The 25,949-nt window shown below is 34.8% G+C and overlaps 1 protein-coding gene across 1 annotated transcript; it reads left to right on the plus strand.

The window, feature by feature from the left end:
- Positions 1–7,704: 7,704 nt before the first annotated feature.
- On the plus strand, positions 7,705–8,979 carry LOC129729154 (odorant receptor Or2-like). The gene is made up of 5 exons (XM_055687635.1): positions 7,705–7,938; positions 7,995–8,078; positions 8,140–8,655; positions 8,715–8,923; positions 8,976–8,979. Exons 1-5 carry the CDS (start codon positions 7,705–7,707, stop codon positions 8,977–8,979), a joined length of 1,047 nt encoding a protein of 348 aa, XP_055543610.1.
- The last annotated feature ends 16,970 nt before the right edge of the window (positions 8,980–25,949 follow it).

Consider the following 25,949-nt stretch of genomic DNA (forward strand, 5'->3'; position numbering starts at 1 on the left):
CAGTGTCATTAAATTTCAAAAATTTAACAATTAAGTCTGTCATTTTACCACAGATAGACAGGCGTGCCACTCCATACAAAATTCTAATAAAATGTGGATCCGATTAATTTGTGCGACACGTACTGGACATATTTCGCAACCTTTTAATCTATGAATATGAATTTCATGGTACCTCTGTTTGTCTGTGATTTAACCATAGGAAATCACACTGCCCATAATTCAAAAATTGGCTAATATGCCATTTTTACCAAAATCGAGAAAACAGTTTCTTGTGATGGTAAACACTCTAAAGAAGGTCCCTATGGAAGCCGATTGTCAAAAAATGCATTTGGGAAGGCAGCAAATGTGAAACAATTTTGGCTAATATCCAAAATAATTGAGTAGTTGTCTAATATCCAATATGTTTCTACCTGCGGCATGTTCACAAACCAGTGTATTATTACTGTACTCTGTTTCGTCTAACTTTCGAAAGTGTGTTGTAGTCTGATGGTTACTGGCGACAGGTAAGCGATCGTAAGGCCCTTGCATCAACTTTGACTTTTTTAAGAACAATATATTTTATGCAACAAGAATTAATTTGTGGTGCTGCGAAACCCAATGATCAAAACGCGTGAGTATTTCCTTCTGTCATAAATCTTTACATTCTTAAAAATGCTGTTTAGCTTTTTGATTAGAAGTAATATTAAAGAGAAGATACAGGTTTAATTTTAGATTTGATGAGAAAAAATAGGAAAGTGGATTGTGAGACTATCATGAATAAAAATATTGTCGTTATATTGTTATATTGTTGTACGTAACAATTGTCTCGTCGTCCTTTTCGTCCTCACTTGTGCTTCCGTGTTTGATAAAACAAAACTTAAAACCATTTCCATCACCAACGAGCACGATATAACTCACATCGTATGGATATTAGCCAAATTGCACACCGGTTTGTCAACTGACCTTTCGTTTATAATTGAAACAACGACTACTGCATTAAAAATACGTGGTGGATGGAATTTTTCTGCAGATTTCTCTGTTTCAACTCAATGGCAAGGTTCCGGCATATATGAAGGGTGATATAATCAATAAAAAAGTTGTCATGTTAAGTCAAAACATGTTGTACCGACAAAAAACTTTAAAATGCGTTTTTCTCAATTTGATGCCTATGGCATATTAACCAATTTTTGAATTATGGGCAGCACAGCAATCAATGCATTTGAGGATAGTGCAATGTCACTTCATTTCGAAAATTTCACGAATAAACCATGAAGCTAGACCACGAGAAGTGTAGAAATTTGGTTCGCGTCTTGTGCTTCAAACTTCTTACTTCCTGCCTATGTATAACGAAAATGATAAAAAGTATCCAAGAGTTTTGTGCGGAAGTTGTTATCTGTGGGTGTACTGAAAGTCCAAAAGTAAGTGGAATGTGATCTAATTATTGTCAAATTACTTATTGCTGACGCACCTTTTCGAACAAGGTCTGAAGCATCGAGATGTGCACGTCCACCACTACAATGAAGATACTTAAATATAAATAACTTTGAATTTCTCAAAGGAAAAATGTGTTTTAATGATTTTGTTTACCTAATCCGACCAAGATTGAATATTAAGGAAATTTTCTCTACAAAAAACATAAAAACAAACTGGTTTTCTGGATTCCCGTACGTTTTCCTGTACTCCCACAAAAACTGTTACGTCTAAATTTGCGCTGAACGTCTTTTAAATAAATGAATTCAATTTTTCAAAAAAATCGCCGATGAAATATTTTTTAACTTCCCGATTCTTGATTCTTATCCAGTTGGCGACATTTCTGCGAAAAAAAATTAGAGGTACATGAAAATTCGACAATAATCGGAATTTTGACACCGTGCATCGGTTGAATTTTTAATGTAAACTGCATTCAGAATGATACACAGAATTATGAAAAATATCTTAAATATTGAAGCGTAATAGAAAATCAGTTCACCCTAACATTTTTTTAATGAAATGTTTTATGATGATGAAATCGGGTGAAAAATGTGATAAAATCGGGGGCAGATAAAATCGGGTACAGATATAATCGGGTGATTACTGCAGCACGAAATGACATCTATAACCTGTAGTACCATCAGGCTAAAATTTAAAAATGACAATAAAAAAAAAATGGTCACATGACATACAAGTTGTCGCAACCCCATAGGCTGTTAGGCAAGAACAAACGTGAAAGAAGTATATTCGCATTATCAGTGTTTTCATATTTGTCGCAAAATATGTTTGGGCTCCATAATTGATTACTTCATTTGTTCAATTTATTTCGTGTGTTTTTTTGGAATGGAAATATGAAAAGAGAAATATAAGTTTTGCAGTTCAATTAACATCGATTAATGGCTTCAAATGTCATTGAAATCAGATAAAGAGAAAAATCATATTCCTTTCCGGCAGCAAGAACATCATTACCCTACAACTAAAACAATGTCGCACGCTAACCTGTGAGGCTAATAGCGGTCTCGACCAACTATATTAGTTGAGAGAATTTATTATCTATATTGTTTTCGGCACACTTTGCTTGTTGTAGGATAAGTACAACGATACACCGTGCAACGATACACCAGTGTTGAGTCGAGAGAATTTCCAGCTCGAAAGGATCCTCGACCTGATCGGAAATCAACCCCATTATCATAACCGTGTAGGAGAGCTAGCCAATCGACATCGCTAACCACAGAGCCACGGGTACCACATATTACTACCCTGCTGAGCCGAAAAAAAACTTAAACAATGTTTAGAGCGAATATGGTATTTATCCCGAAGCTCTTGTTGATCATATGTGCTCGAAGTTTATGCTACCTTTAGTACAACAAAACTAGGATTACATTTTTCAATTTTCAACTAGGTACCTACCTATATTTATAAAATATAACACGCGTCAATGATGTGTTTTGCGAAAGTTTTTATCGACAGCATAAAAAATGAGTTCAAGTTGGAATGCGTTTATAGCTAAAAAAAAAACAACATGAGTTTTGTATGAAGTGATACCCAGGAACGAGATTAGTTACATAATTACATATTGTGAAAGAAAATTAGAAGAGCAAATCAAGCTGAACCGAACGACCCAACGAAGTCGTCAAGTAACCTGTCAACAATTCTAAACTGATCTTAATGTATCCTGATCCCTAGGTTCACCTTTCGGAACGATACCATCATCGTAATCGGCTTGTAAAAAGCACAATAGACCCATCATTTTCAGCCCGTAAATGCTTCGCTCGCCGCAAAGTAGCACTGAAAACTGTAACCGGTTTGTCAGCTCGGAAAACACCTCTACGGCTCCGAGTATCAGCGCTAGAGATATTTCATTTGGCGTGAGATTTCCCTCCCCGTATCTCGAACCGGCTCGTGGTTTCGGTTTCGAACGGGTATCGGTGCGCAATTGTCTTACAGATTTGTTGACTTGTTTTTACAGCATATCGCGCGCGCACGCCTGCTTGTAGTTGGAAGATGCGTGGGAAAGCTGCTGCCTGCCTTTTCCTTTCCTCACCAACCTACAAGCTCAGCCCGACCCTAGGGAAAACATAATTTTTCTCGTACAGTGACGGTAGCCACTGCTGCCACGCCGCAAATATAAACAAAATTCACACATCATCACACATATACACACAACCATTCGGGGCCGGTTTCACGCCATGCAGATGGGATTGCGGTATCGTGGTCTAGTGGTTAGTACGTATACTAACCGGCCGCTCCCCACATCTAATATTGCCCAAACCCAAACCGAACTGAAATGCAGTTTTCTTTGTCTTTCCTTTCCATAATAGTACAGCCCAGCCATGTGCTGCACGTGCATGTCATTTAAATATACCGGCTTCCCTACGTTCCGCCTTCATGCCAACTGGCAGTACGGTAGAGTGACTCCTAGAACCGGCTTTGTAATTCGTACCTCCGCCGATATGACTGCGGGAGGAAACGCTAGCTAAGTTGTGCGACTAGTCTCTCTCTAGTATAGCAAAGGCAAAACTACATCGCAGCACAACAACACTCTATCGTATAGCGTAGAAAAAGAAAACGACAAATACAGCAAACGGGAAAAAGTATGACAACTGGCTTTCTCATAATTCCCCTTCCGTTGCAGCAGTCGTCTCCCGGGCTGGAGTCATCTACGAGCGCACGACACGATTAAAACCCAAGGATGAGCTCATTTATTTCCAATCAACAAGTTTGGTTCTTGTGTTTGTTTTGCTCAGCGCATTTTTAAAGCAGTTTGTCGGGGTCGGCTAGACAATAGGGGGGGGGTTGCGACGGCGGCAAAAACAACGGCGGAATGACGGAGCAACGAGCACCTGAGAGTGATCGTTATTAGAGTGACACTATTGGCGGAGAATTCGGTGCAGGTAGTACCGGTTATTTCGGAACCGGCCGGTTCGTCTTTGTCGTTAATGGAAATCCTATTCTAGGATACTTTTATAACAGGATACAAATGAGGGAGCAAAGGTTTCAAACAAAAAATTAACTTAATTGCTATTTGAGCCTGGTTTTAAGCACGCTTATACCGAGGAGTAATTATCTACAATATTGTACTGATTCATTTTAAAGCATTAGAACATGCTAATAAATTAAATTGTGTTAGATAATTCCATACACAAAGCCATTTAATTTTCGCAGCTGTTGAATCTGCATTGATTCAATTTATAACAGTTAAACTCTAATCGGTCTGCACTGTTATACAAAAAATGCCACTACTATCCGCCAGGTGGCACAAAACGTTTTGCTAGTAGCGCCGCCGCGCGAGTTGGCGACCGTTTGCAGAACATATAGCTCTACAGTGAAGCCCACAGAAGCATGTTCTTTTAGGTTTATAAAATTATTATTCTTAGCTTGGGGAGTTTTATGGTACATGTTGCTACTACAAATACAAATATCTCGGTCACATATCTGTTTTGTCTGATTTGACTTGCAAACTTCCCTTATTCACATAGTGGAACGAGAACATTTTTATGTTGATTTCGTCAATATCAATACACGGATTGAGCATCCATCATAGTGAATAGCAACAGGTTGCAAATGTTCTCAGCTGTTTACTTACTTGACAAATCAATGATTCAATATTGAATCGAATGCATGTTCATATCGAATGCAACAATGTGTCACATTGTAAAACCTATACCCAAATGAAATTCACACAGTAGTGATATGCGTGATGTTTTGTAAGAAAAATAAAAAAAAGTTATTTTTTTATACATATTTGAACATGTAGAGGCTGTATCTAGTAAGAAATTTTCTCATCCTTAAAATAGAATCAATCAAATTGCTGTTAGTGGTGAACACTTAAAGTTAGTGCCAATTAAGGAAAAATATTCAAGAAACTTTAAAATTGAATAACTCTGAGTAGATTAACGTTAAAGTCTATGCGTAGAAGACGTTTTTCTGGTCAAATGTGGCCTACTGTCAATCCCTAAAATATTCACAAGAAACCACAAGAAAACCCTGAATCTGCGAGCCTTCGCAAGATATCTGTCTGTTGCATTCATATTTAATTCAATCAAAATTGAGTATGTTTTGATCGCCTATTAACTGATGAACTACTGTTCATCAATGAAGTGAATTCACAGCTTCTCTTTTGAAAGGTAAAAAAGCATATTCCTGCGTCGTTGCATTGGAAAATCGTTTTGTAGTCACAACCGCATTTGTGAGAGTTGCACCATCGCACATAGGGGTATTTGAGTGCAAAAGTTGAAATAAATTGCAAAACTCAAAATTATTATTGAGCTTCCATAATTAATACCACTAGATTCATAGATAGTGGGGGTATCCCATGGTAACTATTTTGCTATAATTTGTTTTGTTTTTGGCTCACAACAGCTGTCAAACTAGAAGGTAAAAGCAGAGCAGATTTTGAATACGAAGTTTTGTGATTTTTTCGGTAGAATTTATAATACTGGTGATTTTATTCGGCCTGTTTCGAATATGGATCTTCAAATGAGAGGTATACATTAGGTTTTGAACATTTTAGATGGAGGGTTTGGTGTCTTGTTAACTGTATATTTTGCATTGCCAATTATGGATATTTTACCTTTCGAATTGAACTTCGAAATTGTTTTTTTCTATGTTCTGGACGTTTCTGTGCACAAACAAACTCATTTTTAAGTAGATACGAGTGTCCTTAAACACGTCCAGAAAAAAAAACTTGCGCATGTTTGCGCGTTCAGGATATATCTTGATTTTATGCAATCCTATCCAATGTTTTTTTAAATTTATGAGTCGTTTTTTTGAAATCGTGACGTGTTTTCAGACACCGAAAAAAACTTTCTGAGGAAACTTCTTTGAAAATGGCTTCAAGAATCCTCTGCCACACCATGGAATGATATGTTTAGTTTTTTGGAGGCGAAGTTTTTCCCAATAATGAATCGTTCTTGAAATCGCGAAAGATGCTTAAACAGCGAATTAGTGTTATTAAAGCAAATATCATGCGCACGTGGACAGCATCTAATCGACACAAAATCCGCTTCTTTGCAATGAATGATACTTTGAGTCTCTTGGTTCCAGAACAAGTCAATTCCTCTAAGGAGGTCGTTGTAACATTTGGGTACGATTTTTAGTCTGATAAATAAACGTTTTTGTATATAACTTCGTTTAACTGTATAAAAATCAAATATAAATAAGAATATATTTCCAGCTAAATCTGTTTTTGTGCAATCGTTCATTTTTGTGCAGTCTGTATTGAAACTGTCTGCATAAAAGCAAAACTTTAGAACTACATTCCGAATCGAATCCAGAATTTTTGTTTGTTATTATTAGTCATTACTTCGCTGTCAACTGTTTGGTGTACAGGTCAATTGCGAGGCTAGTACTACGATTGTAAGAGACCTGGGCGTAGTCATAGACTCGAAACTTACATTCATAGAACATTAAAACACAATAATCAACAAAGCAAATAGTATGCTGGGCTTTATAAAAGGCTTCGGCCATAATTTCCAAGACCCATATACAATCAAACTATTATATATCACATACGTCCGACCAATTATGGAATACTGTAGCATTGTATGGAATCCCTATATTGTAACACATAAAGAACGCATTGAATCTGTCCAAAAACAATTCCTTTTGTACGCGCTTCGTGAGCCAAATTGGACAGCATTTCCCTTACCATCATATGAAACACGCTGCATGCCTATAAACATACAAGCACCTAAAGAACACCGCGAACTTTCAATGCTTTACTTTATCAATGACATTATTTCTCAGCGCGTGCAATCTTCTAAATTATTATTGCAACTAAATTTGTATGCACCCAGTCGTCAATTAAGAAATCGTAAAATATTTTCGGAAAACTCTCACAGAACTAACTACTCAAAATATGGCCCAATTAATCGCAATTATGTGTTCACAGTCCAAATAATCACTGACGAAGGCACTAAGTAAGTGTTGAAATACGTATATGCAAGTGATAAGTGAAAAGTGATAGAATTAAATAGTGAAAGTGGATAAAAAGTGTAATGTGTGGTAAGAAAGGTTATTCATCACTGCTACGTAGATATTATTTATCTTTCAGTTATAATTTTCATATTATAGACATAGAAACTGCTTAATATGAAAATTTCAGCGTTATTGTGCAGGAAAATATTTTTTTCCAACTTTTCAATCAAAATACCCCTATGTGCATCGGGTGAAATTGTGTTTTGATTTTGTTGCTCAATTAAGCTTACAGTTAATACTGATAAGGGGCATTTTGCATTCATTTTTCGATAAGCAATGTCGACAAAGAGTACGAAGATGAACTGTCTGAATTGTCCGATAATTGCGATCAACGTCTACATTTGGTACTTTTGGTCGTACATTTTGAAACACGATTTCAGGCGTTATGTAGGAACCATTCCCGGACTTATAATGAATTCGTTCATGTTCACTGAGGTTTACATGTCAAGAGGCGATTTCGAGCAAATGATCGTTAACGCATACTTCGCTGTGCTCGTGTTTGATGTGATAGTAAGTGAGATCAAATGAATATTTTTGCAGTGGTTTTAACGGACCTTATTTTGAAGCTGCGTCCAGTATTTGTGGTGTACATTCGCGAAAAATTGGAGAAATTTTTAGAGAAAATATCGTTTATGTACAAGGAAATGGAAGTTGGTGGATAGCGACTAATTGAGGGCAGAACATTCTTTATGTAACTTGTACTCATTCCAGAAAAGTGATGACCACGTAGCGCTGGGAATAGTTTCGAGGCTCACGAAGCGAGCAAGAACGCTATCTATCGGCAATATTATAGTTACATGCACCACCGCAGTATGTCTCATTATTTTTCCGCTGTTTAGTAGCAACCGTAGAATGTTGTTCAGTATGTACATTCCCGGGGTAAATGTCTCAGCTTCGCCTCAGTATGAAATTTTATACGCTATGCAGGCACTTTGGATGTTTCCCGCCTGCGGAATGTACCTTCCATTCACTAATTTATTTATGTGTACTACGACCTTCGGAGTCATTCAGATAAAAACATTACAACACCAGTTGACAACACTCAAAGATACTGTGAAGAACAAGGATGGAAAGAATCTGGACAACACTATGAATAAGATCATTGAAACTCATCTGCAGATCAAAGATTATGTGTATGAGTTGAACTCCATATTCACCAACGTATGCTTTTATGAGTTTATGACTTTTGGGGTTTTGGTTTGCTCCTTGCTGTTTCTACTGAATACGGTTTCTTTCTCATATAGACTTGTTAAAGTTACAGTTTTTAAAAGTAACATTATTTTTAGAGCGCAGATAACAGTCAGGTGTTCGTCATTGTGCCCTATTCTGTTACAACAATGACGCAAGTATTCGTGTTCTACTGGCACGCAAATGAGGTTCGCGAGGAAAGCATGAAAATCGCTGAAGCTGCTTACAACGGACCTGTATGGACAAGGAGGAATCGATCAAAAAAAAGCTTCTACCGATCAGTCTTAGTGCTCAACGTCCACTGGAGGTAAGTTATAATTGCTTAATAGTTTCTTACAGTTTCTGTCTTTGATTTTCAGCTAACATTGGGCAATGTTTTTCCGATGACGTTGGAATGGGGGGGGGGGATGTTTCAATCCTTGATGAATGCGTCCTACTCATATTGCACTATGCTGAGGAATTTCAAAGACTGAGATATTCAAGCTGTCATGCGTACGATTTTAATTTTTTTCAGCACAATCAAGTGTGTATCAGAAAATAGTAAACCGTCAAGAGCAATGCATTATTTTGTTGGGTCAATTACAAAAGTACTTACCCATGGCACATATAAGGCGTATTAGGGGGATGTATCGAGACCCAATAGTTTGGAATCTAGTCTCTACGAAGAAATATTACATTTTGATGTTGATGTTCATTTAAAAAATATATTCAATAAAATTGTTCACGGTTCAATATTTCCACAGCAAATATTCTGTTTGAATTACTTTGTAGAAAAAAATCACATGCGATTAAATTTCTATGAATTTCTACTAGCATTTCTAGATGCACAACACTGAAGTTTGTTGCCTGTTCTAAATTTGAAGTTATTTTCTATTGCCAAAATTCATTTTAAATCTAATTCACCATATCAAATACCACCAAAGTACACATTTCATATCCATATTATGTAAGAAAACATCCTAAACAACAGGTCTGTGTCATTCAAAAACCAAATTTCAAATGGGTTTACGATGTCTCACTCAATCGTGTACTGCCATGCCCAAAATGAACCCTCAAAATACCACGCTCATTTTAACAGTGTGACATTGAAGAAAAATCAATAAAATTTTTCCTTTGAATTGATATGTAAGAAAGACAATAAAAGCAGTATAAATGGCAAACATCTTTTTGTTTTCTAAATGATTGTTTACTATTTCTGCTTTAAACTAAATCTGTGTAAACATCAGTTTTACTACTGAGCTTGATGTTATGCTTATTTAAAACAGTAATCGTAACAAAAAATTTAGGCAATGTACCATGGAACAAATTTTATATGCGAGATTTCTCCACTATTTAAAAAAAAATTATGAAACATTCATCAACAACATCAAGCAACTTCTCCGGATGCTGTCCAGAAAGTTTCATTGAGATTGTTTAAGTATTACAATTAGAAACAAGTTTTAAAAGATAATCCACTTTCAAACACAATTTTCCCTTACAATTGCTACCATGCCTTGTACGCAAGCAGTGATAACGGAATCAAATATTCAAGGATTGCAATATATTTTTCTGACAAAAGCTTCTATAACATTCAAGTTTTATAATGAAACGCTTTTTGTGCAGAATATTTACATTAAAGTTGGAATTATATTTCACCAATAGCGAAGGCTTCTGTTTTGTATCATGATCGGAACCGCTTACTTCCGAGACTTCACCGCTTCACTTTGCCTGTGTTTGATATAATGATGGATTTCACATACCTAGGTACAACTCATGAAAAAGTTTTTGTTAGAAAAACTTTTTTTCCTTTAAAGTGCCCGTTTTGGAATGTTCAGAATAGTTTTAGATAAATTAACTGCCTACCTAAAAATATATAAATTCAAATATATCTGATATAAAATGGCTGTTCCGATTATGATACATATTTTGCGTCCGATCATGATACAAATTCTGTGATTCGATAAAATAATATATTTGCACGTCGAATTGGCTAAAAATTATTGTTCCTGTAAACTAGATTGTTTTGATAAATGCAATTCATTCATTTGAAAATGTTGAATGATGAAAATGTGGCATGTAAATGTATGTTTCATGAAAATTGTTCAAAATTGTTCCGATCATGATACTTTGCCTTACGAGATTTACCGTTCGCAATTTTCTTCATCATTTAAAACTTAAAACAGTCAAGAGCAAATTGACTTTTCCCATATCAAACAATATTTAGGGTATGGCACATGTTCTAAGCAGCTTTAGGAACCGCCTGTGTACTGAGACGAAATACTCGAAATGTGTTGGGTGAAATTCAAACAAAAGTATATCAATCTGTTCTTTATCTTTTTCTCTGTCAGAACTTCTTTTTAGATTGTGAAAACAAGTTAGCAAACATTAATAATAATCAATTAAAGTTACCAATCGAGGGAGACTATTCCAATCACCCCGAACCTATTTTGAGCAGTTTCCATCTGTTTTGCAGGCTTTTTTTTTCAGCACCCGGAGTGGCTCCTGAATGGCTGCAATATAGGTCGATTTGTTACGATTATTGTTTGTGCACAGATTTCTTTGTGATTTACGGTATTTCTTATATTTGTAAGACAGCTGATTGTCTACAAAGTTTTCGATTCCATCCTCGAAATTGTCGATATTGATCAGAATTCAGGAGTTTGAGGCCTGTTTTCTTCGACTGATTAGAATAGGCGCCACTGCTTAAGTCGTTCCTTACCCTAGATAAATTTTGGGTATGTGGATTGAAATAGTAACGAATTATTTAGAATTTCTGTACCAGGATCCAAATTTTATACCATAGTTTTCTTGATCAATATTTTCGATGTCGTTCCTATCATATACTGACAAAACGCTCTGCTAAAACAAATTTTCATTAAATTGCATCAGCTTTAAGCTACTAGTGATTTCTTAGTCGACAAAGCATAATCTTGATATTAGCTACTACACCATGCCGCAATCTAGAATGACAAATTAAACTTCCAGTGTCATAATTTGCTTTTGTTTGAACCCAGTTAATGCACATTAAATAGACACTAAAATAAGCACTATGCTATACTGACATCTGGTATTTTAATTATCACCAAGAGTACGCGCTGCAGTGGTATTTTAAAGCGGGATCACCACTTTTACTACGAACAGAACAGAAATTTCACAGAAACATGCCGCATAATCGAAAACTTTTATATACAAATTTACATGACAAAAAGTAGAGGGATAGAAGTTTTCAAATTTGCAGAAAACAAATTCACAGAGGGGTCTCGCCCACGTTTAAAAGATATAGCAAAACCAGTATGTCTATGACACTCCCAGTACGCTCCAATTGAATAATTTTGAGGCGCTAAAAAGGGTCATTCGTATGTCATAACTGTGACTCCGGTAAGTTAAATATATCATTACTTTCGGATTGAAATTTGTCGATGACACGAGCTGGTTCTAGTTCTCTAATTAGTTCTTCACATATATTACAATAAACATTCGATACCAGCCTATGCATAACCAACTGTTAGCAGTAACCAAACGGCTGAACTAACATGTTTGGTCATGTTCAGCAGTATCACCAGACATGCCTGTATGACAGTGCTTCCCTGTGCTTGGTCCGTGCACTATGGAAGGCTGTGGTATATATTTTAAATCACCGCCTGCTGCGTTGCGACCTGCCACAACTCTGTTTGCTGCTGGTTGATCCAATATCTAGTGAATCATCTTGTAACAGAGATCGAATAGACAATGAAGCCAGAATTTCTGCACTAGAATCTGACATCTGCTTTGATCGATTTTTTTTTAACTTGATCTTTTGCTATCATAAGTTGAAAATGACCAATAGTCATCGATTGAACGGATTTCTCCTTAGATCTACGGATTTGTTTCACATCTTCTACGGATCCGCAGGTGAAATCTACGGATTTTTGAAAATATCTGCGGAAATCTACGGATTTTTTCAGTTTGCAATTCCGGAATGAAGTCATCTAATAAATTTGAAGAGTGTTCTCCCACGATTCATTTGAAAAATATTGCTTTTAGTGGTAATAAAATTAGATAGGGTAGCGAACGGTTCCGGCAGGTTTTCTGCAGCAATCTTATACAGAAACCTGCCGAAGAAAACCAATGCCGGAGTCGTTCGCCACCCTATTTCTTTCTAAACCAATTCTAAAATTTCATTTGAAATTCTACCAAAAAAGAAATCCGTAGAATTTTCGTATTTACACTACATATCTCTGGCATCTCTGTCTGGCATCACTCCTATCAAACTCTTAGAAGTTTAAGGGTGTTATGGTCGAAAATTGATCAGATAAAAATTTATGTGAATCGATCTTTTTTATCAAAAAATTAAATCATATTTCTTTGTCAAGTTCCATTCGTACAGAATAAAGGAAATATATTGACTCAAGCTTACTTTTCATCGAATGTGAATCGCCGGATTTTTCCCGTGACTCCTTTAAACAAGTTTTGTACAGTCTTCTTGGTCAGTTTGTACGCCACAGAAAACAAGTGAGCCTTGAGCTGTATCTCATTGACAACTGTCTATCCTGTCTTCTTGAGGTTCCGTTTGACGATATCCCAGTATTTTTCTATAAAGCGGATCTCTTGTGTGTTTGCCCTTTGGCACCACCTGGACCTTGATCGCTCCAGGACCTTTTTTCCGTAATGGCAAGATGCCAAATGCGGTCAAAACAGAACGGAACAACTGTGTTGCTTGAGGAGAGGTAACCGACGTTTTTTCAGGTACTTCTGCACATAAATTTCCTTTCGCGCTTAAAATGTTGTTCTAAAAACCACAGAAACAGACTGCCTGCCACACGAGATATTTCTTTGCAAACCTCGACAGCTTAATGGGTTTGGAAAACTTTGCCACCTCTCCTCTTCCAGTTGCCGTATAATATTCCTGTCCAGCATCCGTACCACGCAATCAAACTTCGTCAGCATCTTCACCTACAATTTTAGTGGTCGTTCTCTGGCCGACTTGTTTTGCTTATCGTCACGATTTGGAGACAACACCTTTTTGTATGTCCGGCACATTTTTTAGCTCAATTCATTGTTGTAGATGACAATCCCAGCTGGCTTGCGTAATCACGGACGGAAAACTCGGACAATCGTTCTCCAAACACTTTTATTGCATTGGTGACGGTTGATTTGGCCACGTTCAATAATTTTGCCAACTTGACGCGCGAGAAGTTCGGGTTTTCGCGATGCGCGAGTAAATTTCAAAATCAAACATAAGGTATGATACTATACATCAGTTACGGAGCCAGAAATTCCGTTCGGAGAAGGAGAGGGGAGGTTCTGCTATCATTAGCGAAGCCGCTTACCGTGCAACGCACGTGCTGTTTAAATTAACCGCTGCTCCGTTTTGTCTCTTTCGAAAAAATGTTCCCATGCAAAATTGCATCTCAATCGTCGTGCATTCTGTTGTATAGTCTGAAATAGAATATTTTTTCGACATTCCTTCGCCAGAATACAAGTGCTGATAATAGACAACCCGGGGTGGCATTGTGCAGCTCGATTCGAACGATTTCTGCTATTGTCGAGCACGTCACATATTGCCAGTTTTGCCATAAGCTCAAAAAAAAACTGTCATTGTCATTCGTCCTTCAGCTCATCTAACCCGCAAAGTCGAAAAAAATACGAAAAACGAAACATGACGCCCACCAGCGACCATTTACTTTTGTTCGAGCTACTCGAAACGAAATGCCCAATGTAACCCCCGTTTTCCCCGGGAGAAACAACGACGAGCGCATGGCAGGGCAATGAGTAGGTATAACAGAAAGGAATAGCGATGATTTGTTTTTCGAAGCCAAGAAATAAAAAACTATAAAAGGACAGGCGGAATATTTAGAAAAGAACACCCTATCGAGCCCCAACCTCCCCTCTTGGCTACGCCACTGCTATACACACACATCTTTAAAACGAGAGGTGTTCAGGTTTATGAATAATGAAAATAATACGGCATATTTGCCGGCTTCTGGGTATCACTCTGCGTATGCAAATACTGATATTTGAGCGCTCTCTAAGTCGCCGTCTATTGATCAAAAATGGTGTTCGGGGCGTAATTCCTTTTGGGAATATTAATATTGATAAGAAGGTTTGATTATTTTCTTTACTTTTTCGTAACTTTTCAAAAACGGAAGTCAACATCGTCGCATCTTACCAGTCAAGCAGTGTAGACGTTTTCTAAAGTGTCGAGTGCGATATAATAAAAATTGCCGGTCTTTTGGACTGTGCCCATACATATACCAACAAACACAAAAACAATGGCAGCAACGCCATACCACTTAACCTCAAACGGACCACGTGCTAACACGTTTGTCGTGGATCTATCAAATGTGCCACAAAGAAAGATTACCATGGATTTGATAGTTAAATTCATCGATGAGAAGCTGGAAATTCCGTTCTCCAATATCATCGCCCTGCAACATAACACAGGAAAGACCATGGTGTTCATCGAGTGTCAGACAGAAGAACTTGCTATCAGAGCGGTCGACAAGAACAATGGCAAACATGAATTATTAATCGATAACCTAAAATATATTATCAATGTTCTTATGGAGGACGGTGCAACGACCATACGAGTACACGACATTTCACCACAAACGTACAACGGAGAGATAAAAAACGCGTTGATGAAGTATGGAAAGGTTCTTTGGCTTAAGGAGGAAGTATGGTCGGAGCCCACCGTTTTGAAAGGGATCAAGAGCGGAGTTCGTTCAGTTCGCATAAAGATGCATACAGCTGTGCCATCATATATTAATGTGAATGGACAGGTCACTCTAGTAACCTATAAACACCAACAGCAAACTTGCCGGCATTGCAGCAAGCCGGTTCACTGGGGACGTAAATGCGTCGAGGCTAGCTATATGGAACAACAACTACAAGGAGGAAACATCAGCGACCGATTGAAGGCTTCGGGGGTAGACTATGCAGGAGTATTAAAACAAAACCTCATAGAACATGAAAAACATGCGGGAAGTCAAAAGGTAGGTGTAAATTTCACAAACCTAAACGAGTTCAAGGCCAAAATGTCTCTACTACACAGAACACAACACAATTGAACTCTAACACAGCTAGTATTCAAGCGTTACCAGAAAACACTTTTACACACACACAGGCAGGCTCGTCAAAATCGAACATGTTTACAAAAGTATTCAATATAATTCACAACAGGCAAACTTCGCGAAATAATAATGAAAATCAAGATGATATTCTGTGTCAGGAAACTTCTGATAACAATATGTATGAATGTTTAGAAACAGATGAGAACATGGCAACTTCTGATCCAGGATCGCCGCCAGTAAAACAAAAGCGCAGAAATCGTAAAAAAATAATAAAATAAATGGATTTCTTGTCATACAATATTGGTTCAATCAATTTGAATGGTACTTCTAACGAAAATAAAATCAATGCTTTAAGATCATTTATATATTTAATGGAGTTTGACATAGTCATGCTTCAAGAAGTTTGTGAAAATGTTGTTATCAATGGGTTTGATTCATTTATGAATATTATGAATGGCAAATGGGGGACAGGTATATTGATAAAATCACACATAAAGACGTCGGGTATACAAAAGAGTATCGATTTACGTGTAGTAGCTTAAAGATAGACAACCATACTACAATTTGTAATATCTATGCTCCGTCGGGAACAGCACAAAAAGATGCTAGAGAACGTTTCTTTTCACACACGGTTCAGTATTATATAAATAATGGCAATGGAAGGTTGATAGTAGGTGGGGATTTCAACTCTGTTATCAGTCGCAAGGGTGCTAACCACTTTTCTAATTATAGTCAAGCGTTTAAAAATTTTGCACAATCACTAAATTTGTGTGACACGTGGGAAGTGAAACGAAGCAATGAAATTGATTACACGTTTGTGAGGAATGGATCTGGTGCTAGATTAGATAGGATATATGTTTCTGAAAGTATGAAAATGAACCTAGCAGACATAAAAACTTTTAATTGTTCCTTCACTGATCATAAGGCGGTGTTTTTTAAAAATTAGACTACCAAACCTTGGCCAACCATTTGGCAACGAGACATGGCGGATAAATGATGCGGTGTTTACACCCGATGTGTTAGCGGAATTTAGATTAAAATGGGTGTGGTGGGTGAGGCAGAAACGGTACTATCATTCGTGGATATCCTGGTGGGTTGGTTTTGTGAAACCTAAAATTATGTCATTCTTTAGATGGAAGTACAGCATTATCAAAAAACGATATCATAACACAACTGAATTTTTTTATTCGGCATTAAATCATTTATATAAGAATCATATAAATAACCCTTCATTATTACCGGAAATAAACAAAATAAAAGGAAAAATGCTTGCTTTGCAAAAATAAATGACAAATAATTTGTATAAACATTCAAAAACATATATCTCAGGTGAAGATGCTTCAGTGTTTCACATAGGCGAAAAAATTTTGAATGAAGAAAAAACACAAGTTAGGGCGTTGGAAATAAATGGGGAAATAAAGACCGACAGAGAAGAGATAAAAAATGAAATTGTGAAGTTTTATACACATTTGTATGATAAGCAAGATACTGTGCAAGATATATATTTCAATCCACGAAACATAATTGATACTGAACTTCAGCAGAACCGTGACTTATTGAATGATATTACACTTGATGAATTATGGCATGCAATAAAAACAAGTCAGTCAAAAAAATCCTCTGGCTGTGACGGGTTGACAAAAAATTTCTACGTAAAATGTTGGGATATAATTAAACAAGAAATAGTACAAGTAGCAAATGATGCGATACGTGGTAATTTACCAAAACAGTTTTTAGATGGGATAATTGTTTTAATGAAAAAAACAAGGTCAACGAAATCGTATTGATAACTATCGACCGATTACGTTGTTAAATTTCGATTATAAATTGGTGGCTAGGATAATGAAAAACCGGTTATCTACATTTTCACATCTATTAATATCAGATATTCAAAAATGCTCCAATGGAAATAAAAATATTTTTGAAGCTACGTGTACGACGAGAGATAAAATTGCTGAAACCAATTTGAAAAAGGTAACTTCCTTATTGCTGTCATCTGAACTTGAGAAGGCGTTTGATAGAACAAGTCATAGTTTTTTGCTAGAAATAATGTTAAAAATGGGGTTGAATACAAATTTCGTCAGATTTGTACAATCCTGCTATAATAATTCGTTCTCAAGAATCCTTATAAATGGAAAGTTATCTTAGCCAATCAAAATTAAAAGGTCTGTCCGGCAAGGTAACCCTTTATCTATTTTATTGTTTGTATTTTATATTGACCCCCTGTTGCGAAAACTCAAAGAAATATGTAGCGGAGTAAATGAGATAATAAACAGTTATGCAGATGATATCAGTATGATAATTAATGACTTAAGCAAATTAAGCTTGATCAAAAATGTATTCGAAAGGTTTGAAAAGGTTGCAGGTGCAAAAGTTAACTATGAAAAAACAAAAGCGATCAGAATAGGCCGCAACAGAAATTTAGATATTCCCAACTGGTTATGCTTAGTAGACAATATAAAAATATTGGGAGTTTGGTTTCAAAATAGCAGTAAGTTAATGATTAAACATAATTGGAGTAACCTGATACAAAAATTGAGATTTATATTGTGGAATAATCAATTTAGATGCTTAAATTTGATCCAAAAAGTTATTTACTTGAATACTTTTGCCTCGTCACGAATATGGTATCTGGCCTCAACGATAGCAATAGATAAACAATTTATAGCAAAACTCAAAAATTTATATTCGAATTTCTTGTGGTACCGTTGTTCTTTGCGAATTGCTTTCGATCAAATGTGTTTGCCACGTAAGCGAGGAGGGTTAGGCTTGATATCACCCGAATATAAGTGCAAGACGTTATTGATAAGAAGATATCTACGGCTAAAACATGTTTTACCTTTTTTCCACCATTTTACAGATAACCTACAAAACCCGCCAAACCTTAGAGAAATTCCTATAAATGCTCAATTTTTGAAAATTATGTATCTAGAAATACCTTACTTGCCAACTCAGATTGTAGAAAACCCTTCGGCATCAACGTTGTATGACCATTATATCCAAAATTTAGAAAAACCATACGTAGAGCGAAAATATCCACAATACGAATGGAATAAGGTTTGGAGAAATATTTTCTTAAAAGATTTGCCACCCGAACATACATGGTATCTTCTAATAAACGAGAAGTTGCCCTGCGCTGAAAAAAATTTCCGTTTCGGACGTTTGGAGACACCGTTCTGTGTTTTTTGTCCTCAAGAAATTGAGGATCTGAAACATAAATACTCGTCATGCAGTAAAGTCAGAAATTGTTGGTGGTTTTGGTTGGTGGTTGAGAGAAAACGAGCCATTAAAATATTTGCATTTCACCTTCACTACGTTCACAACACACCTAGAGACAATTTGGATTTGAACGAACTAATTTTCCTCCAAAGTTTAGGACTGTGAAATTTACACGCACCATATATATATATATATATATATATATATATATATATATATATATATATATATATATATATATATATATATATATATATATATATATATATATATATATATATATATATATATATATATATATATATATATATATATATATATATATATATATATATATATATATATATATATATATATATATACTAGTTGAACGTTCCCGGCGATGCTCGGGATCAAAGGTTTTAAATTTCAGAATCATTTTTTTATAATTCATTACTGCTTTAGCATAACTTACTTAAAAAATATTTCACATCTTATACGTTCATCATCACTTTAAATACTTCAATATTTTGAGAACAGAACACACATAAACTGGAAGTCGCCATATCGGATTTCCAAACGACGTGTGGAATTCCACTTTCGGAATTATTGAAATGGTTGGCCAAATACCACTTTAGGTTATTTTTCTGAAGCCGGAAGTCGCCGTTTTGGAAAATGTTGCGTGGAGTCATCCCAGTTTCGAATATACCTGTACTGGGTGATATTCGGGCTATTTGACAAGCGTTTACAGTAAAACCTCTTTTTAGGAAATTAAAGTAAGTAAGAAGAATTTAGCATGATTATTCTTGCTTATTTCTCCTCTATAATGAAATCTAAAGAGATGCTTGTGATATTTTTCAAAACGAATATGTTTGTTGGTGCCAAGGAACACGTCTGAGTAGAAGTGAAGGTTTTCTGAAAACTAACAATTGTGCTTTAATCCACAAAACTATGTAGAAAATAAAAAATGACTTTCAATGCTTAAGTCGCCTCTTGATCTATGTTCAAACCAATGAAATGGGACCTTTCCTCCAGCTAAATGTTCAAAGATCTAGTTTGGGTAAAGGTAAAAAAGTAAATCGAATCCCGTTATGTGTTACTATTCACAAATCTACGAATACATCAGAAATGTAAATTTTTTATGCTCGACTCGCACTGATTCAAAACATGGATTTTTCTGCAAAAAAAATATTTGGAAATGTTAAAGAAACAACGAACATTTTATTGAAAGAAAAATCACATGTCATCGTTTTGAATTTTGATTTAGATGCGACTTGAGCTTATGCATAAAAAGTCAAGGTTTTGCATGTATAATTTGTTTTTAAAAAAAAAATCAAAGAAAGTATTTTAAGGTGTTTCTTCGTATGCAGAAAATCATCTTCAAAAACGCTTCGAACATACGTAGTTTTTCGAGTAATATGTCAACTTTTAGCAATTTTTTTTTCTCAAATGTCTTTCCTGAACATTAACTAACATTTTATTGGAAAACAACACATATCATAGCTTTGAATTTTGATTTTAATATTTCATATATATTTCAAGTTTTAGTAATTAACCATTAATTATTTTTCCTCGAATGTCTTTCCTGAACATTAGCAAACATTTTAATGAAAAAAAGATCTCATGTCATCGCTTTGAATTTTGGTTTAGAGGTAAATTCAGCACAAAAAATCACAATTTTGCATGTTTTACGTAGTTTTGTGAATAATATCTCTAGTTTTAGTAATCAGATACTAATTTTTTCTCGAATGTCTTTTCATAACATTACAAACATTTTAATGAATAAAGAATCGCATGTCATTGCTTTGAATTATGATTTAGCCGCAAATTCAGCTTAAAAAGTCATAATTTTGCTTTTTTTCTCGTAGTTTTGTGAATAATATCTCAAATTTTAGTAATCAGCTATTAATTATTCTTCCTCATATGTCTTTCCTAAACATTAACAAACATTTTAATATCATCATCACTTCGAATGTTGATTTAGAAGTAAAAAGTCACAATTTCGCATGTTTTACGAAGTTTTGTGAATAATATCTCAAGTGTTAGTAATCAGATACTTATTATTTTTCCTCGAATGTCTTTCTGAACGTAAAAAACATTTTAATGAAAAAAGAATCACATGTCAGCGCTTTGAATTTTGATTTAGAGGCAAATTCAGCTTGAAAAGTCATAATTTTGCATGTTTTACGTAGTTTTGTGAATAATATCTCAAGTTTTAGTAATTAGATACCTATTATTTTTTCTCAAATGTCTTTCTTAAACATCAACGAACATTTTAATGAAAAAAGAATCACATGTCATCGCTTTGAATTTTGATTTGGAGACGAATTAAGTATAAAAAGTTATAATTTTGCATGTTTTACGTAGTTTTGTGAATAATATCTCAAATTTTAGTGATCAGATACTAATTATTTTTCCTCAAATGTCTTTCCTGAACATTAACAAACATTTTAGTGAAAAAAGAATCATATGTCATCGCTTTGAATTATGATTTAGAGGCAAATTTAGCACAGAAAGTCATAATTTTGCATGTTTTACGTAGTTTCGTGAATAAAACCTCAAGTTTTAGTAATTAGATACCTATTATTTTTTCTCAAATGTCTTTCTTGAACATCAACGAACATTTTCATGTTCAAACCTACATGTCACCGCTTATTATTTTTGATTTAGAACGATTCAAAATGATGATGATTATTTTACACCTCAAAGACTGAGGGAATAATATCAATAATATCAAGCGTTACGGAATTCCATTTTTATATAGTAGATATATATATATATATATATATATATATATATATATATATATATATATATATATATATATATATATATATATATATATATATATATATATATATTTATATATATATATATATATATATATATATATATATATATATATATATATATATATATATATATATATATATTTTTTTTTTTTTTTTTTTTTTTTTTTTTTTTTAATTGCTACCCTGTAAATACTGTAAATATGAGATCTGAATTATCAAAATAAACACATTTTTAGAAAAAGAAAAAAAAACATGATCTTATCACAACAAAAAAAAAATCACCGTGAATTGGGCGGAATGATAAAAATCGTTCCTTTTTTTGTTGTGGGCTTCAATTGAAATTCATGATATTTTAAGTGGAATGATACACTTTTATTGTACATTGGAATATAAGCTCAAGATACAAACGAATAAACAAAAAAGTTAGTTTCACGAACATTAAAATTAGCTATTAAACATACAATGCCAATTCGATTTTGTTCTGCCATATAGTTAAAGCTTGTATATTTTAAATGCACTTTCTACAACTAAAACTGCATTATTCTTAGTTTAGAATTATCTTGAAGGAGCGTGGTAAATCGAAATAGAATGCGTGAGCAAGCCGAATGTGAATCTGGCGAGTAGAGATAAAAACCAATCTTCCATCTTGAGGTACGATGCTGGCCTAACAAGCCAGTCGTCGTATGTCTGAGTCCCGGCTTGGGAGAGAAGAAATCTGGTCCTAAAGTTATACCAATTTTTATATATCATTTGAAAAAGATGTGTTTTCTGTGCGAAACGTGAATTTTAAACAATGTTTATCATTGTCCTTCGGTTTTTAAATAAAGAGTAAATGCTCGATATGTGTTAAATGACAGTTCACCCATGTACGATATATGGGCCAACTGTCATTTGACATCTTTCGAGCAGTTTTTTCTATAATTCATTGAAAAATCGAACGAAAACGATGAACTTCCTTTCAAAATCACGTTTTGCTAAAGAAAATACACCCTTTCAGCTGATACCTTACAATCAGTAAACCCTGTATAACTCTTAGGACCCAATTTTCCTGTACAAGATGCGGCGAAAAAAATGCGAAAATTTATGGTGTTTTTTCAAGTAATATTGGAAGCATTTTTAGGAAATAATATCAACATTTTCGAATTTAGTTATCTGTGTAAGGTCATATCCAACCCATATTTAACATTTAATCTGAGTAAGGTCATATCCATATTTACTCGATGTGTCCTCCATTTTTAGCGATGGCTTATATTTAGAACGTACCGCAACTTTTGCACAGACCGATTTGATCACGATTTGCGTACGTGCAAACCGAGGACATCCACTTCCCGTCTTTCGCTGTTTAGAGTCATCCTGTAGAGACTTTTTGATGCGACAAACTGTAACCAAATGACATCCCTTGACAGTCTCTTTCGGCATCTTTTGGGCGAACAGTAAACTCGCATTACTTATCTGGCGTACATTTTAGTTTAATGCAATAAACCGATTTCGATTCGAGCGATTTTTGTTCGTTTCGACCACATTTGACATTACCGATTTCGATGCGAGCTCGAAGCGAGTAGATGGCGTATTTATTGAAGTTGATCTTCGAGCAAAACTGTTATTACGTAATGGTATGATCGAGCTGTTTTAAGCTCGAAAGTAATGAAAATCGGTCGATATGTTGGAGGCATTCGTTTGTACCTAGGTTTGTTGATTAAAACGGTCGATGGTTATTTTTATCAAACGGTGTAACGATCGATAGAGCCATTGCCAACAGAAAATTGCTTCCGGATTCAAAGTACATGTAACTGCTAGCTTCAACGGAGCAGAAATTGTACGTGTGAAATTGTTGTATTCAAAATATGTTTAAGTGCGAAGAATCGTTAAAAACATTTTTTTAACTTTTACAGATCAAAATTTTGTTTTACTGTCAAATCTTATTATAAACGTAAAAAAATACAAATCGCTAGGGGCAAGACGCTATTGATATATGGTGAAATATTTTCAATATTCGATATTACAAAGCATTTATAGAACATTCACGAGCAATTCCGAAGGAGCTTAAGTATGATATTTTTGACAATTAAAACATTGAACGTTGCATCAAAAACATGGTAAAGCTGCACACAATTTTAATTTATGATTATTAATTCTGAAGAGCGGTTTAATTAAATCGTTCATTAATATTAAGAAAACCTTGTTGCCGTGCTAAATCGATTGGTATTTTATTTTAAGTGTATCCTTATCTCGAGCCTTCTTTATGAATCGAAAACATTTCGCTATTGGCGAAATATGAACTTTCCGCGGATTGAGACATACATCAACGCTTGGTAGCAGAAATTGACAGGTTGCAAGTTTTCTCAGGTATTTACTTGACGAATCAATGATTCAATATTGAGTCGAATGCATATTTATATTGATTGCAACAATGTGTCATATAGTAAACATCGAATTTAAATCTAATTCACTCAGCAGTGATATGGATGGCTAACTTTTATGAGCCCTCACTCCATGGTATATTTTGATATCCAACAAAAGACTGTATGAATATGGTATGATTATATGGATACTGATACATAGTTATAATTTTAATTATGTTGTGGTATTATCGTTGTGGTAGTATCATTCGTAATAAATAGTTTTTTTAATGATACCGGTAATTTAGGTTAAGCTGAAATTCAGGCAGTTCTGACTAATTGAAAATAAACCATTGAAACACTGAAAATATTTGAAAAAAAAACAAAAGAGATAATTATAGAAACAGAGCATTAACAATAAAAGTGAACGCCATGTCAACTCTTTTATCAGGTTGGGTAGCAAAACTATTTTTTAAATACTCAGTGCGTTGGTGGTCAGAATTTCAAATAAGAATTAAAACTTTAAGAAAAAAATGTCTGAAAGTCGAATGAATCAGCCTGACAATCGAAGAGATTTATATCATCCAAAAAAAACATTAATATTTCAATATTTCCAAAAAGGGCATATACCTTCAGTGGTCTTGTAACGGACCACTGTTTAACAAATTAAATCTTACTTCAAACAGATAGGTGATTTGCAAGTTGATGACTGCTGCTCCTGTAATGTGATTGTGAAGCATTTTTCAAAAACGGAGCAATTTTTTTGATAAGAATCCAATACAATCATTATTAAAATTAAAAAAAAAATTAAACCTTGCCTAAAATCTTGCAGTTACTCATGTCGTTTTCGTTTTCGCGGTGTAGCTACACTCGGACTACACTTTTGACACCGTAAATGTTTTATTTCACTTTCCGGACTACACTTTTTCTGTCCCGGACCACACCCGAAAAAAGCAGAGTGTACTGTAGAGAGTTACCAACATATTCACACGTATGTGTTAAAACTGGTTTGTTTTGGTTCTCGTTCCAAGTGGTAAAATGTCAGGTAAATTTTTTTTCCAGCACAATTGCGAGATGGACATATGAAATGGAAACGAGACAAAATGACGATGGCGATAATGACCAAAACAAAACAAATTGACAGTTATCACTATTATTCCGCATACCATTGCAACTACCCTGAAAGTGTTTTTTTTTTTTTCAAGCGGCAAAGTTTAATCCGGGACGATGTAGCTACACCTATAATTGATATTTTTTTCAAAGTATTCAAATGGTACATATTTGAATAAAACTATGGCGATTTCTTTTCAAAAATTTCGTGCTTAGGTTCAGGCTAAATTATTCGAAATTAAATTTTCGGTTTTATTTCAATTGCAGTTGCACTGTCACTGACTAACTTGATTTCATATTTTGAGGCTTTTTGTACTAAATATCTCTTAAAGATAGTATGTTAATAAAACTAACATTCACAGAGTGAATGAAAGAGAAATCACGTTTTTGAGCTCTTGTATCACTGCGTAATGGCGTGCCTTTTTATAAATAACAAACCCTTCACGGAATCTTGCGGAATCTTTATAAAAAAAAAAGCTCATTAATTCCAAGTACGGGGCTCGATTTCTGAAGTCGTTCTACAGTGCCGGGTTATTTAAAAAAGAACGTAGCAGAAATCTCAAGAAATCTTAAGTTTAGGGTGTTAGCTCAGAAATTTTAAAACAATCCATATTAGGTGTCAAAAGTGGTTTTAGTAATTTTTAACCAGAATATATTTGTTGTCGTTGTTAAAATTACGATTATTCACAACTGGTTTCGTGAAAATGGTATAACTCAAGATTGACCTCGAGGAGATAGTTATTTCTTACGTGAAATTCTCCATGGATCACGATGGAATTAACAAATTTAGTATGAAAATGGCTTCATTTGACGAAAAATTCAAATGTAATTTTAAATAAAAAAATAATCTATCTGGCAACACT

This window comes from Wyeomyia smithii, chromosome 3, assembly GCF_029784165.1.
Source record: "Wyeomyia smithii strain HCP4-BCI-WySm-NY-G18 chromosome 3, ASM2978416v1, whole genome shotgun sequence".
NCBI classification, from domain to species: Eukaryota; Metazoa; Arthropoda; class Insecta; order Diptera; family Culicidae; genus Wyeomyia; species Wyeomyia smithii.

Coding starts and splice junctions, on each gene's coding strand:
- LOC129729154 (XM_055687635.1), top strand. CDS start 7,705: ATGTCGACAAAGAGTACGAAGATGAACTGTCTGAATTGTCCGATAATT. Junction 8,079..8,139: donor TTATGTACAAGGAAATGGAA/GTTGGTGGATAG, acceptor TACTCATTCCAG/AAAAGTGATGACCACGTAGC. Junction 8,656..8,714: donor TGCTGTTTCTACTGAATACG/GTTTCTTTCTCA, acceptor CATTATTTTTAG/AGCGCAGATAACAGTCAGGT.